This window comes from Hoplias malabaricus, chromosome 10, assembly GCF_029633855.1.
Source record: "Hoplias malabaricus isolate fHopMal1 chromosome 10, fHopMal1.hap1, whole genome shotgun sequence".
Classification (NCBI taxonomy): domain Eukaryota; kingdom Metazoa; phylum Chordata; class Actinopteri; order Characiformes; family Erythrinidae; genus Hoplias; species Hoplias malabaricus.
Window position 1 is genome coordinate 3,636,146 of NC_089809.1, and position 16,167 is coordinate 3,652,312.

A 16,167-nucleotide genomic window follows, 5' to 3' on the forward strand; every position below is an offset into this window, starting at 1 on the left:
TTACACAGCGAGTATCAATATGCAATCGATTCAATTATTCATAACGTTGGGTTGTGGGGGAAATACCGGTCAATTCTCGGTTCAATTTACAAAGTTAGCTACATGCTAAGTTATAATTAGTGGTCAAATTCACTGAACATCTTGTTGTATGTAAAGAAAATATTACAATTTATGTTGTCCCCTTTGTGGGCTCAGATTACTGCCGACATCAGAAAAAAAATATTATTCGTGTCACAAAATTAAATCAGTTAGTCCCGAAATAAAACACTTCGAAAGAATCGGCTCATTTGACCAGTGCTGCATGTTGCACACGCAGTACACTGAACCCAGAGGTAGAGCAGAATTTAATGGCATATGCTAACATTATAGTAGTAGAATTAATATAGTAGTGTGATTAATACTTTGTTTTAATTATTTTTAGTTCATTATTTAGCCTGGGTTTTTAGGTGCTGGTCAGCCGTGGCCTAAAAGTTTAAAAATCAGGTCTCGGACCTGGAAAGTCAGTAACTTTGACTAGCAAGACACTTAGGCGCAGAGGGAGTTATATGGCGTTATTTTTGTGCCACAATTCTGCGCGAACGAGCAAGAAGGTTTCTGCGCGCGCACGCGGATATTTTTGAGGGAGCAAGGCTTCTGCGCGCGCGACGTCTCTGACCTGCGCGCTCGCTCCACACTTACAGCCATTACAAAGTGCCTCAGATTCAGCCAATCAGAAACGTCAAATGACAAAGGTCATTTCTGATTGGATGGCTTGACCGCCAAGTGGGAAGGACATACAGGCCGGAGAACAGTAAATAACTTTCTAAAGGAAGCTTAATACTGCAGTTCAAAAACTGATCATGTAGAGAGAGGTAGGCAGGTTTAAATCAACCCACCTGAGCAACCCTCCTGAGTTTTACACACACACACACACACAAAACAACACTGAACAAATAGGTTTTAACTCTGGAAAGCTCTGAGTTTATCAGAAAAAGACCAAAAATAAAAATACAGAAAGATTTCACAGACCAGGTGGGTTCAGTTCACCCTCCTTTCATTCCCCTGTATGTAATTAAGGCTACATACATTGCCAATATTTACGGCAACACTATTTTGCTATACATAAATTTTGAACCACAGTTAAATCAAATACACACTAATATATGCAGGTGTACGTTACTACATTACAGAATTATAGCCAACAGAGTTCTAAATAGCAAACCGCAAGCTAACTTTATTGCAGTATTAAGCTTCCTTTAGGAAGTTATTTAGATTTAAGCATTACACAATCAGCTAGCCCTGTATGTTGATAACTACCTATAGCATTTACAGTACTTTCTTTTACTAATAAAGTAGTTTCTACAGTCGTTGCAATACCATTTACCGTCGTTGCTAGCACTAATTTACACTATGTACATTGTTTTTAGCATATCAGCTACGTTGCTGACTCAGTTAATCAAGGTAAATACAAGGATAAAAACTCTACATTGTGGCCAATTCAGTGAATATAAAATAAAATGTCTGGCTGTGGTGCACTGGTCTGTTGCCGTTGCCTAACCATAACCTTCCACTCGCCCGTATCCATCTATTTACTGTTCTCCGGCCTGTATGTCCTTCCCACTTGGCGGTCAAACCATCCAATCAGAAATGACCTTTGTCATTTGACGTTTCTGATTGGCTGAATCTGAGGCACTTTGTAATGGCTGTAAGTGTGTAGCGAGCGCGCAGGTCAGAGACATCGCGCGCGCAGGAACCTTCTTGCTTACTCAAAAATATCCGCGCGCGCGCAGAAACCTTGCTCACTCAAAAATATCCGCGCGCGCGCGCAGAAACCTTCTTGCTCGTTCGAAATATCCGCGCGCGCGTGCAGAATTGTGGCACAAAAATAACGCCATAGAGTTACGGTACTGCACTGTATCCTCCCTCAACACCGAAGGCTGGAGAGCCCTAGAGCAAGGCATCTAAACTCCAAATGCTCCATAAGTACCTGCCTTCCACTTTGTGTTTGTGTGCATTCAATGGCCCTAATTACAAATGCGTGTCTTAACTGCCGGGTATGGGGGGGGGGACGCTACTGACGTGCAGACTGACCAACTAAATGACAACTAAATCAACCAATAACAGTAGCTCTACAGTCACACCGTCCAATCAGAGGATTTTAGGCTACTTCACCGCGCCCCCTTCTCACTCAAGCGAACCAATCAAAGTAGGGGAGGGCGGGACTAGTTTGTGAACGAGACGCTTCTCGAAGTTCTATGTAAGCTCTAGAAAAACAAAATCCCGGACCTTTGTGAAATTCCGCCCGGACATTTTTTTTAAGTCTAGAAAAAGAGGACATGTTCAGGTAAAAGAGGACGTCTGGTCACCCGATAAAAACACAGTTCACACTTATCGATTACATTGTAAAACCAATAACAGAATTTAAATACAAAATTAGCTTTTTTCTGAATGAAAGTTTACATACAGTAAAGGCCCTCAAATCTGTTTACTTAAGATATTTTGTATTTAGTTCGGAAAACACTCGGGAAAAAAAACAGAGCAAAAAAAGATACAGAAAACAAACAAACTGTAAAACATTCTGTAATTTCAAAACACAGCCAAAAAATAATAATTACAAAATATGGCACTTATAAATATTTACTTTTAAGAAGTAATCAGTCATTTTTACTTTATTATTTATTATATGAAGCATCAGTAATACTGACACCTAGCGGCCTGCATGTACTAGAGACTGTGATCTGATTTATTATTATTATTTTTATGTTAAATGGCCACTCTCATGTAATTTGGTCTATGGAGCATAAACTGGTTCAAGGATTCTTCATCCTGTGGTACACTTTATGGATCACAATGTTAAGAATTAAATAAACAATTTGCAAAATAATCTCTTATTTTTCTGGTGGTAAAAATGACTGCTTGCTCCTTTAAATAAATAAAAATATAAATAAATAAATAAATAAATGCAAAAGTTTGGTGATATTTAGTCCAGTTTACATTTCTTTCTGCTCAGTGCAATACATTCAGATTTATTTATTAATAAAGACTAAGGCCACTTTTATTAGCTTCGTGAAGTGTAATATTGCTTATGTGCCGAGCCAAATAAAGTGTCAACAAAGATCAAATGTAAACAAATTCCCCTTTGGCCCAAAATATATTAGAGTTACTTGGTACTTGGTAATGTCCAAATATTTTGTAGCCACTCTTTATAATGAGAATAATTAGGTACACAAACAGCTTTACTCTCCATAAAGGTGCATTGAATGAAATTCAGCCAATGATTGGAGTACGGGGGCTCCAGCCAGTACCTTTGTTATCCAGAACTAACCATCCAACATCACTGTACCAGTTAAGATACACAATATCTCAACTGTTAAAGCAGCAAAGATAAGCACGCTCCTGATATATACACTGTATATTTACCTGTGAACTACTGCCATTAACAGAAATATCCACTTTTAACTCAATTACAAAGTGCAAAACCATAAGCTACATCTATTAAGCTACGTTATGTCTTCATTTAAAAACTCACTATTTCACTCCAAACGCGCCCCCCTCAAAAAAATATTGTAAAACAAACACACAAACAAACAAGCAACAAAATACCACTCAGTTATTGTGCAGGTTAGTAGGCAATGCATAAAAACCTTAGTTATTCTGCATGTGGTCACAAGGCACAATGTAATTTAAGGTCAAAGAGCTATTGAATTATTAGCTAACCACTTCAGGTCCAGGGGGTCTTCAGTAGTGCACTGTGGAATTACTACTTCAAAGCGATGGCATTCACCAACAGCCAAATCACTGCCAATTTAAAACATTTTCACCCATATTTACAAATGACAAGAGCAAATTCGGTCATAACAGCATTCGGAAGAACACGTTTTTACGGCCTCCATCCATTTCTCCTCTCACTCAGGCAATCCTATACAACAGACAAGCAAGAAGGTGTTAGGTTTCTTACTTATTCTAAGAACACTGTACATGGGCAGAGGAATCTGTAACTGAAAAATATGTAACACACAAGATACTGTGATAATGATTAACCTGAAAATAAAGCTGAGCAAATATGTAGCCACCTGGTCTTGTGTTAAATTCTATGATGAATGTAAACCTTTCTTTTTTTCCTGCAGAGCAATGTCTATCTGTGACACTACACCTTCCTCTAGTTACACAAGCCCTATAATGTCAAACAAGCTTTATTTGTACTCACATGTCCAATTTATTATTGTTGATGTTATCCAAAAAAAGCATGTGTACATCTTGGTGCCTCTGTGAATAAAGGGTCATCACTTTTGTATTGAGCACTTTAAGAATTTTGTTTAACTTAACACACACACACACACACACACACACATAATCAAATAAAGCAATTGGTAAAACTAATACTAAATTGAAGGAATCTCTTCAATTCATTAATAGACACCTTAAAGGCTAAGCACCACTTAATGGACCTCCATGAATATTCCACATTATTGTAGTCACTGACAGATATAAGTATGAATTAAAATGAAAATAGCAGCTTAATTTTCTTTAAAACTGACAATTTTATTAAATTGACGGAAAAACCCGAGCTCGCTACGGAAATTCTCGAACGCGACCGTGACGTCACTGGTGGACAACAGCTGAACATCGCCGCGGTAAAACACCGTTATGACCGACTGTTATGACAGTATCTAGCTAAATAACCAACATTATTCATGACAATAGCCTAGCAATAAGCTAAACTCAAATTTAGAGGTACCGTTATTCTTGTAAATGTGATCGAAGTCGAACTCGAATTCCTCCGACACTATAAACCTCCGTAATGCAGCTACGTAGCCGAGTATAATCTGAGACACCGAGTTTAGCGAGTCAAGCTAACGTTCACTAACACCAACTAAAACAGGCGAAGTGAGTGTCCTTACCCTGTTTACCTCCATGTTACAGAGGCTCTTGAACACCTTTCGTTGGTGTCCTTACATGCCCATATTGTTGGAAAAGCGCCAGTGAAATGAGCTACAGATAACGGAGTGAGCGGAGGGTCCTTTCCAAAGTGCCCGTTTAAAGTGGACAAATTTAGTTCATTTTCTGGATATTTTGGGATCTTTGGGCCATTTGTTCACAGATGTCCCACTGTACATTGAATGATTGCAGCCACAAACAACACACCTTTTCCTCATTGTGCATTAAATTAAGTGCAGCTTCTAGAGTTGTTGTCCACCATCTACGTCACAGGCAAGACGCCTATTAGAGTTTCCCAACACCGTTGTTGGGGGGGGGGGGGACCAAAGATCTTTTAAACCTTATTCCTTCAATTAGTAAGAAATAACATGTTTTCTGACGATCAATAAACACAAGTTAGGAACTCAAACTCCACTCTGTTTATTTATTTGACTCTTTCATGAAGCTGGCGATTAGCCTTTAAATATATGTATTAAATCATTATAATGAATGTGAAATCAAATTTAAAAATAAAAAAATTTGTGTGGATTTCTGACATCAGTTTATAGTGCGCTGCAAACACAAAATAACACAGCACTGCATCTATAAAGAATAATGGCCGACTGTACACGTTTACATGGGCAGTTAGAGAACCTCTTACATCTTTCTCCAGAATGACTGGATGATCTGGTAGAAAGTCAGGTTTCTTCTTTGCCATTGGTGAGCTGGCCAGTCTGATGAGGAATTCTCTGCTATATGATATTCTCTCTATAAAAAGAAGAAAAAAAAACAGAAAAAATATATTTACAAAATGTATGCCTTCGTTAAGCACATATAGGACCTCGCTGCCACTAGAGAGCGCCACTTCCCTGGTCAGCAGGGTCTCAACAGCATCAACCTGTTCTTTCATGGATATTAACATAGCATTATATTGACTCTATAAAAGCTGCTCTATTAATAAAATTGTGCAAAAATTTATTATATATATATATATATATTGTTTACCTCTTTTGGCAGGTGCTTGAATTTGGTTCTCGCTGAGAATTTTATAAAACTGTTCCACTCTGATTTGACTTACCTATAAACAATGGACAAAAAGTTGTAAGTCCTCAAAAGTGTTTGAATATTTAATGAGAAAATATTACAGAAATTCAATGCCTTACTGATTTGTCCACTGCCTTCTCAAATGACTCGGCCATTTCATCTCTCTGTGGCTCTGTGATTTAGAACATAATCTTTGATATAGCTCTGAAAATACAGTTTCTGTTTATTTAAAATCTCTGCAAACTTCAGTGGATGAAGCATAAAAAGTGATTAAATCTTCTGTTTACAAGAGTGGCGATTGTGTGTGTATACAACAAAATTACACCTGTTTACACACTGTCCACATGCACCACTGAACTACAGCATGATGGAGAACAGTGTTTTCTGTGCCTCATATCCGCACCCATTCACCAGGAATGGGTTTAACACCCAAAACTATGATCAGACCTCAGCAATGTATTCATTACCATTTATTATAAAATGTTTTGGATGTGGACATCTGGTTCCATTCACCACCAATGTAAACTACTTTGAATCAACACGTTTCTCTGGATCAGAGCATCTCTCACCAAACCACCTTATGAGTGTATTTATGGGCTCCATTAAAACAAAGTTAGTGTGAATGCTTCCTTTTGATTCTTATGCGCTCCAAACAAACATCCAGAGAATGTCTGAGCATTAACTGTGGTTAGGTTTGTTTCAAGTATGAACATAAAACACGAAGTGAGGACAGCGTGTTGAAAATAAAAAGCATACTTTCTTTCATTTGTGCAGCAGACCAACCTCTCAAACTGTTTGCCCCCTTTATCCATTTTACCACTTCTTGCTGTGTTTCCAGTTGGGAACAAATAGGTATACGCAACCCCCAATAAGTGCCTTAAGCCCTGCATGATGCATAGTTCTGATGACAGGCTGACGACACCCTCCTCACACCTGTCTTTTTTAAAAAAAACAACTTATTTAGGTTCGATTGCAATGTGCCAGTATGAACACTAAGCGAACCAGGACTGAAGTATTATTTTCTTGTTTGGTCCACACTAAGGGAACTGAACTACATAAATAAACACCCTGAATCACTCTGTTTACATCTCAACTATTTAATTATGTGGAGAATTACGTTTTCCCAGTGTATATCTCACCTGTCAGACGGCGAAGAGGCCTTGCTGGCTCCAAATTTCGGATCCTTCTTCTGGATACCTCCATAGTGCTGATGAAATATGTTTTTAACACAATGATAAGGCACATACCAATCTATATTTATTATCACAATTATCAGTGTTTGTTTTCACTTATGGGCAAAATCCTCTAATATCATAAGTTTTGATTAGAAGCAATTCAGCCATTCATTTTATTTATTTATTAATTTATTTATTTATTTATATTTGCTTTTAAAAAGGTGTTTAAAGGTGTTTTTTTTTTAGATTATTCTAATAATTGTCAAACACAAATTCAGCTATGTATCTTACTGCATGATTTTACTACATAATATTACGCAAAAAGTGAATTTTAATAGTAAATTGCTAACAACTGACCGTACAATATTCAACGATCTAAAGTTAGATGTTTGCCAAATGTCACCACTTTAAACCAATTCTAACAGTTTCTGCAGTGTTTTCTCGTCATCTTTTATTTAAGGGTTAGTAGGTGATTTGACTAGTCCAGTACTTAATAATTCCTTATTTTATTTTTTATTATTAATTATTTTGTCATTAATCTAGACAAAGATAAGAGTTTTATAAACACACCTTACTTTCTAGAGCAAAAAAAAAATCTCTGGGTAATCAGATAAACTCCTAATAAAACACAGAACTGTTCCGTTCCGCCTTAAATAGTGCCATAGTTCGGTTCGGGCACTCGGGCTCAGTGCTGCATCATTTAAGGTGGAACGGACAATTCCAAAAAAGTAAACTTCAACTTCGATGTAATGCAGATGTAACGTGGCTTAAATGAAAGATTGAGGATACATTTTAATCTTTAATCTCTAATAAAAGTGATAACTCCCCCGGATTAGTTAAATTTAACCTAAGACATGTAATAATCAAGTGATAATACACCTATAATCTACATCACCAGCTAACGGTAACGTTAGCTTCCTGGCTTCAAAACAGCAGGGCGAAAACATTATTTTACTCTTGGCACCGACGGAAACACAACGATGTTGGAAATAAATGATGCTATCTACATAAAAAGATTGAATACTTCAAAATGAGTGGGTTTTACACAACTTTGCCTCTGTCAAATCGCTTACTTTATGCTGAATCCTCAGAATTAGCAAAGACCTTCCCTCAGCTCAGCCACAGAAATGACCACAGGATCCGAACTTCAGTTTATCATTTACCGTGACATTTGTGATGAAATTCTCAACTGTCTTAGCTTGAACAACCCTGGTTAAAGTACACGGTTTTTAATTACGAGAAAAAACATTTGAAAGTGGAGGGAAAATCTAAAAAAGGACATCATTTTCTGCTTTGAAGCATTTAGCAATTTCTACTCATTTTAACACGTCAGTCACTAATCTGAATAAAATATAAAAATGTGGAGTATATTTTACCCAGATATTTGTATTAGTATTTTATTTAGATTTCTATTCAGCAAATAAGTATTAAAATATTAGAATGTCAGTGAATTACATTTAAAGAAAATGTGTGTAGTCATTAACACTGAGGACTCTCTCCTCTCATAAACATACATCCATTACTTCTGGAAAAAAGAGAAAATAGGTAGAATTCCCACTTCTTTCAAGGAAGAGGCTTCAGCAGTACAGATTTACATGCCTAATCTGCTGTGAACTATGGATATCGGAAGGTTTCTTTAGAGCTTTATAATAGTTTTACTCCAAGTCAAGAAAAGTATGTCACCAAAAATCACATCTCCCAATACTAACCACTTTGTTGGATTCATTAGGAAACATTTCCTGATCTTTATTACTGGGTTTTAACCCAGTGTTTCTGAGATGTGTTGATGTAATTTGCGGGTACTGCTACATGTACATCTGAAGAGCTCAAGCTCTTCCTTTTCTTCACATTCCATTCAGATATGGTGTACAGTTTTATCATGGCATAAGGACTTTGCATGTTTGAGTTAAGTTTATAAATGGTTAAAATACCAAGATAAACCTTGACTCTCATTCCTGTTTATGTCTCTTCACATCCCAATTCCTGCAAAAACCTACTCCCTTAGTCACAACTAAGATTTAAAATGCATTTGCATGAAAATGACTTCCCCTAAACAATAGCACAAATGCACACTTTCATGCAATACATTTATAACTGCATTTGTTATAACAGTGAAGTCATAGATTCTGCCTTTGCTTGTCCTGTGTGCGGGTGAGGGAACAGAGGCAATGACATAAGACAAACAGAATTTCTTTGGCACTCACCTATCTTTGACTGAATAAATAAGTGGCTAACATTATACATACAATTGTTACGAAGACCTACAAACCCTGTATCTAGAAAATGTTCAAATTCTAAGGTTAAACACATGCCCATATTTGATACCAAATATCACATTTCAAAAAACAGGACAAGAAAAGTTGTGTATATGTGTATAAAGCTACAAAAAAAAAAGGTTTATTGGTAAAAGGTCAGTGATGTTATTGGATTTAAACAGATCATCTCAGATCACGAGGGGTTCACCACCCTGTGACAGACTGCAGGCAAATAGTGAAACAATTCAAGAATAACCTCATTTATTTTTTACATCTTGATGGTGTCACAAAGCAGTTTTACAGATGTTGAAAATTAAAGCCAATTTTTAAATTAATAACCCCAGGTGAGCAAGCCAAAGGCAACAGTGGCAAGGAAAGGGGTCCTTGAAGCTGGAAAAATAAATCTTGGAAGGAATCAAGATTCATATGGGGTATCTCTGGTCACAAAAAGCCTTGGGGTCTGCATGGGTACTGGAGGCCTTCTGCATGGGTACTGGAGGCCTTTAGCAACTATCTGTGCTGATTCAGTCCCATCACAAAGATTATCTCCTGCATGGGGATGACAGGTTTCCAAAGCACAAAACCAACATTAGCTGTGATCTTCAGGCCCTTAGGTGTCACAGAATTAAAAACAGACGATTCTGTAGTGGAAGTCATTGCATGGGCCCAGAACCACTTCTCAAAACTATAGAAAGAAAACCCACAATTTCCACCACCTTCTCTGGGTCGGAACTCATTTAAGGTGGGCTGAGGTTAAGTGGAACAGTGTCCAAGGGTCAGATGAAAAGAAATTTACATCTTATTGTCAATTACTGACGTTGCATCCTCCAATGGATAAATAGGAGGGTTTGTTATATGCACACAATTCATTCATTCATTATCTGTAACCGCTTATCCAGTTCAGGGTCAGTGTTATTGAATTAAATGTTAGTAAGTGTCCAGATGCTAAATTACTCAGTCTGAAGAAAAAAAAAAAAATATATATATATATATATATATATATATATAAACAGTACTGGTACTACATTATTCACAAATGGTAGAATGTAAAATGCATCATTAAATGTACAACAGTGGTTTTAAAGTCCATTCTTGCTCCCTAAAGGTACATTAAGATAAAGATGAATATTTATTCCTAGAAGTAAAATGAGGCATATGAAATGAACACTATTTTAAAATCTAAAATTAGCATAATACAAAATATGGTACAATTACATTCCACAACTAAAGGTACTGAATATGTACCATTGAAATTATTTGTTGCATTATTAAACGAGAAATACGATATAAATAATACTTAAGTGGAGACTCCAAGCTAGCTAAAATCTAACATCCTCTATCAATGGGGAAAAATTAAAAACTTCAGCAATTAGTCTCTTTAGTTCCCAAAGTTTTAAAAAATGAGATGCATCACAGTAGTACACATGCCCATGTCACAATTCTTTGAAATTTGTTTCTGGCATCAAATTCCAAATTGGCAAACATTTTTCAAAGATCAATAAACTTGCAGTTTCTACATTTAAAATGTGGCTGTTGCACTCTTTTTGTTTATTAAATGTGGGGTTAAAATGCAACTATTACAATTAAATATGGGGTTTAAATTATATGCCAATCATTGCATTTGGTCATTATTTACATTTTTCACAGCATGCCAACATTTAACATCCCAACCCTGTTAACATACTACCAGGGAAATCTGTATTCCAAGAACATCAATGGTTATTTCAGTGATTTTAGTTAACTAAAGTTTTGTTGTCCACCAGTATATAATTTTGAACTGATGATCAATTATGCCATTTTCATTATTATAAATGATCCCAGCAGTTGATGATGCTTAAGGTCGCTAGTATAAACAGGCACTTTTATAACAAACCTGAAGACATATGACAAAATCTAGTTTTGAAAAAGCAAAAACATTCAGACAGCGGATGTTCCGAATTTTTTTTTAATTCGTCACTAATGTAATACCAATTATCTCCATTAAAATAAAACAAAACCATAACAACCCATGCAAGGTACAATATTACTAACACCACTGAATAACAATACTTTCCATTCATCTCTGTAATTCCAAAATTGGATTGTAAAATATCAGTATAGCAGGCTATTATAATACAACTTGGGTTTTTTGTTGTTGTTTATTTTAAAGGAAATAAATAATTGTATTTATATATTCTTATCTGAAAGGCAAAAAAACACCTATATTTTATCCAAAATAGCCAATGAATGATTCTGATAGAATAGCAATAACCTAAGAGTCTTCAGAGTCCAAAAAAAAAAAATGTTCCCCATTCTAGACAAAGACAATCTTAATTTTCCTTGTGCCAATGGGCCTCCCATTTAATTCATGAATAGCCGTGACTGCTTCACTGTAGTTTTCAAACACAACAGTGGCAGAACCAATAGGAAATCCATTGCCATCATACTGCAAAGAGACAGAACCTGGAATGACTCGATAGCCATAGCAGAAGTCATAAATTTCATCAATTTGTATCTTGGTGGGAAGATTGAGCAACTTAAGACAAGTTGGTCCATCAAACTGTTGATCAGGTGGTCCATATTGTCCATACTGATGAGATCCAGTACCACCACCATAGGAAGCCTGTCCAAATGCATCACTATGTTGAAAATTACCAAGTGAACCATCAGGCATCACATCCTGTTCATTTTGATAGGAATAATTTGATGATTCACCAAATCCTCCTGGGTTCCTCCGACTGTTCCTCTCCATTGTTTTTCCAATTATCTCAGGGTTAACACCAAATTCATGCATTTGAGCCAAAGTGATGCACACCAGAATAACCTTTGATCCAAGAAATCTTTGTCCATTTAAAGACTGTGCCATTAAAGCTTCCTTTTGTGTGTGAAAGATTACCAAAGCCTCACCAAGCCCAGTTCCTGTCTCATCATGAAGCAAAACAACCCTATCTTCTGACAGCTGGAATTCATGAAAAAAGTCCATAACCTCAATTTTACGGACATCTGATGGCATATTGCGAACATAGACACACCTTCTCTCTGAGCCATGAGAGCTCTTTTGAGAACGTTCAGATGATCTGCTTGATCTTCTGCCTTCTTTACCTTCTCTGGAAGAGGATGCTAATATGGTAGCCAGTTTTTCTTTGGAGATGGGAGAAACACAGACAAGCCTGTGGAGAAACATCTCTTTATGGTGAGCCAGGCCAGAACAGTAGTCCTTCAGGTTCCTGAACACCACCACAGCAGATTTAGTGTTTTCACGATTCTGATCCTCAAATATAACAATCTGGTCATCCTTCAAGAACACATTATGGAGTAAAGCTTTTATATCTGGCTTCTCCACTGAATGAGAGAGGTTTTCGTACAGCACACAGTACTCCTCATTGGAAGGGGACCGAGATCTTGACTTTGACCCTGACTGGTAATGAAGTGGAGAGCGGGATCGTGTCCGACTTGAGCTGCGAGTTCTCTGATTTGACCTTTCCGTTTGAACAAAACCTCCGGCTTCCACCCACTCTTTCTCAGAGCACATCTTTATTTTGACATACCGTGGTCCAATGTACATCAGATCCCGCTTGAGACCTTCTCTGGCATCCTCTTTAGTGGCGAATTTGACCAAGCTGTCTCCATTAAACTGCCCATGGTAGTTTGTCAAAAAGATAATGTCCTTAACTTGTAGGCCATCAAGAAAATTACGAACATCATTCTCTGTGGCTGAGAATGGCATTCCACACAACTTCAAATAAAGGCTTTCTTTGTCAGATGCACCTTCAGCAATGAGATCCTGGGAACTCAAAGGTGATGTTGATGTCTTATTATTCTTCACAATCTCTTTTTTAAAAGGTGGCGGTCTTCCTTCTACTGCCATTGACGATCTCTTTGCACCCTCTTTGTAAAACCTGTTCTCATTTGCTTCTGATGTCCTCGTGCTATCCTCAAGGACCTTCTGCATTTCAGTCTTGCTGCTCAGAAACAAGTTGACTGGGGAGCCCTTAATGCAGCCCCCAGATCTACTCATCGCTCGTCTTGCATCTTCATCAGACACAAATATTATGAAAGCTTCCTCAAGCTTGCCACCAATTATATGAACCCCACCATTGGGGATTCTAAGGCCACTGAAGAAATTGCGAATGTCCTCAGAACCAGCTGTGATTCTGAGTCCCTGTAAGCGGATGACCACCGCCATGATGAAAACCTGCAGACAAGAGGGGCAGATAAATGTTATCCGTGTTATAGCCATGTCCAGCCAACTTGCAGCATTTAACGTCTTCCAACTCCACACCCCTGAGTAACATTATTATAAGTACAACTTCTAAAATTTGAGATGCCAGTACCATGGTTTTCCTCATTCTTTGTCTTGTCCTCCATTTAACAGTGCCCACCTTCTGAGGAACAAAGACTATACAATACATACAGAGTTCTGTGCAAAATCAGGCCTCACCCTTAATTTCAGTATATGCAAAATGGCCTTTAACTACAAGTTATTTTCACACACTACATTAGCTATTCGATCATAATTTTACGCATTTATCAACATTAATCTCTAATCATGGGAATCTTGTTTTCTTAAAGCCACAGGGTATTTTTTAGATCTTCAAAGTCCAGACTCAGAAGTTGGTTGGACAATTCTTATAATCCCTTAAACACATTGTGTTTCCTTTTCTCAGCAACAACTTCTTGCCAGCTCCATATCCTTACACACCCATACTCATTCATTCATTATCTGTAACCGCTTCTCCAAGTCAGGGTCGCGGTGGGTCCGGAGCCTACATGAAATCACTGGGCGCAAGGCAGCACAGACCCATACTGTTGAAAACAGCTAATAAGAGCTTAATTACCTCCCGACTCTCAAAGACAAAATTATTCATTACAGTTGAGAGTGCTGATACTTTGGTTAATTTTGGAATTACAGTGCATCTAATTTCCTCAGAAATATGAATGACTTGTACTTAATGGCCATTTTGGACAGACTTTAAAATAGTGTGGTCTATGTATTTTGCACAGTACTCTTAATGTTAACCCAACATGCCTACTGAGCAAACCAACCTCAGCAGCCAAAAGAGTTAAATAATCATACATTCAGCGTTGTCCTGCAGCTACCTGGTGAACAGGCATTTGGAACAACAGAAATACTTCTACGTCAGCTTTTTACCTACAAGCTGAAACCCATAAACGTGGACTGTGAAATTCCACAGAAGCATTTACTTAACAAAATCTTGCACCCATGAAAAAAAAGCTGTTCAGACAATTACACACATGTAGAACGTTTGGAGGAAGACTCTTCCATAAAAAACATCAACCGAACACATCTAGAATCTATGAAGACCATATGAAGCCACAATTTCTCCCATTAAATAACATTTTAGAAAATAATCCACATCCACATCCAGTAAGACCATACCAAACACCAGGCTACTCATAAGCTACTGCTCCTAAAAAGAACCTTTTAATAATTTAATCCATTATGAACGCACAGATGAAAGTAATACACCCAGGAAAATGCAAAGGAACCATTTCTCCCACGAAGAGCACACAATTGTATGTAAAAAATCTACCATGGCATCACTGATAATGCCTTACATTTCACGTTTGCTCCACTCCACAGAAAGTTTCCTCCTTACAAGTCAAAATCCTGAATTTCGAGTGTCTTTTGTGACATGCGCATCACAAAATACCTTGTAGCAACATTAAAACAAAGAGGTGACCACATGAATGAGTTCCGTTCCACCTTGAAGAATGAAAAACCAAATCAAACGAGAACACAACGTAAATTTCGCCTTAATGTGAAGTAACACGGAATAAACAAAACCAATGGATTGTCCACAGAAATCAAACATAAAAAGTCCTCATATCACAGCTTTGACTTTAGTAACCAGGTCTACTGGCAAATTTTGTTAAAAATGAACGTAGAAACGACCGATTATAGAGATGTTTACTATCTGAGTGATTTTTCTTGAGAGAAAATATGCAGATTCCCTCAGTCACATCGCACACCGACAGAAGCAAGCGACAATAGTTAGCTAGCTACCGCTATGTTAGCTGGCAAAGCTAACGCTAGCAACTAGACACGCAACGATTTTTTCCCCTCGCAAAAAGCATATATATCAGAGAAAATGCGACGAAGGAAAATAGCTTACTGTAATGTTATACCACTTTATATTACCACTATATATGTGGAGGGTGAGGTTTTAAACTTAAGTAATTACGACATAGCCTTAGTAGGGCCTGCACCCACAGTTTAAAAAACAAGAACAGGCCGTAATGTTTCCAATACGGGGCGAGATTTAATGAACTTACAGGAGCTTTAGCTCGCTATAAAGAAGCAGGAGGCGTTAAATCCACGCCAGATTAACAACAGCCTGTTGACGAATATATAAATAAAACGACCGTCTTTTTGACAAAATATAACGCATCACAGACGACTGATGAATTAACGCTAAGCTAACAGCCGCAGTCTTCATCTATGGCCGAATGTGTAGACACAGTATCCGCGTAGCGCCATTTACCGTAAATACCGTAATTACACGAACCTTGGAAATCATTGTTACGTTATATACCGTGTGTGCACGTGTTATATCCGCCCCGACTTCTGTAATTGACTAAAACCATAGCAACGTATTTATATTAATCAAGGTGATTATATTTTTTAATGAAAATATAAACATATGCAATTAAAAGTGGCTTAGATGTTAGATTTTTGCTGGAAAGTATATGTAAAATCTAAGGATACATACTGTATTTCTAAGGCCTTCATGCCTGGTACCTGCATAAAATTTCTTACATGTTTTTTAGTTAGCTTCATATTTGTCAAACCCAAC

General features: G+C 37.3%; 2 protein-coding genes across 3 annotated transcripts; both read right to left on the reverse strand.

Annotated features, from left to right (window-relative positions):
- Nucleotides 1–2,536: 2,536 nt before the first annotated feature.
- Nucleotides 2,537–8,325, reverse strand: gra (granulito). The gene is made up of 7 exons (XM_066683915.1): nt 8,189–8,325; nt 7,080–7,147; nt 6,060–6,112; nt 5,902–5,974; nt 5,558–5,664; nt 4,187–4,245; nt 2,537–3,898 (listed from the first exon to the last, which is right to left on the reverse strand). Exons 2-7 carry the CDS (start codon nt 7,141–7,143, stop codon nt 3,889–3,891), a joined length of 366 nt encoding a protein of 121 aa, XP_066540012.1. The 5' UTR covers nt 7,144–7,147; nt 8,189–8,325; the 3' UTR covers nt 2,537–3,888.
- A 1,181-nt stretch (nt 8,326–9,506) lies between these two features.
- Nucleotides 9,507–15,836, reverse strand: rbm12bb (RNA binding motif protein 12Bb). 2 transcript variants are annotated; one of them, XM_066683834.1, is made up of 3 exons: nt 15,647–15,836; nt 14,930–15,077; nt 9,507–13,544 (listed from the first exon to the last, which is right to left on the reverse strand). In XM_066683834.1, the coding sequence occupies exon 3, from the start codon at nt 13,533–13,535 to the stop codon at nt 11,664–11,666; it is 1,872 nt and encodes a 623-aa protein (XP_066539931.1). In that variant the 5' UTR covers nt 13,536–13,544; nt 14,930–15,077; nt 15,647–15,836; the 3' UTR covers nt 9,507–11,663. The 2 variants fall into 2 exon arrangements, with proteins under 2 accessions (XP_066539931.1, XP_066539930.1); XM_066683833.1 differs by lacking the exon at nt 14,930–15,077.
- Nucleotides 15,837–16,167: the final 331 nt, after the last annotated feature.

Bases quoted from the DNA above. Each gene is read 5' to 3' on its own strand.
- gra (XM_066683915.1), bottom strand. From the start codon at position 7,143: ATGGAGGTATCCAGAAGAAGGATCCGAAATTTGGAGCCAGCAAGGCCT. The intron at 6,113-7,079 runs GTGAGATATACA...TCTAAATCACAG, and splicing joins GCCTCTTCGCCGTCTGACAG to AGCCACAGAGAGATGAAATG. The intron at 5,665-5,901 runs GTAAACAATATA...TTCTTTTTATAG, and splicing joins TCAAGCACCTGCCAAAAGAG to AGAGAATATCATATAGCAGA.
- rbm12bb (XM_066683833.1), bottom strand. From the start codon at position 13,535: ATGGCGGTGGTCATCCGCTTACAGGGACTCAGAATCACAGCTGGTTCT.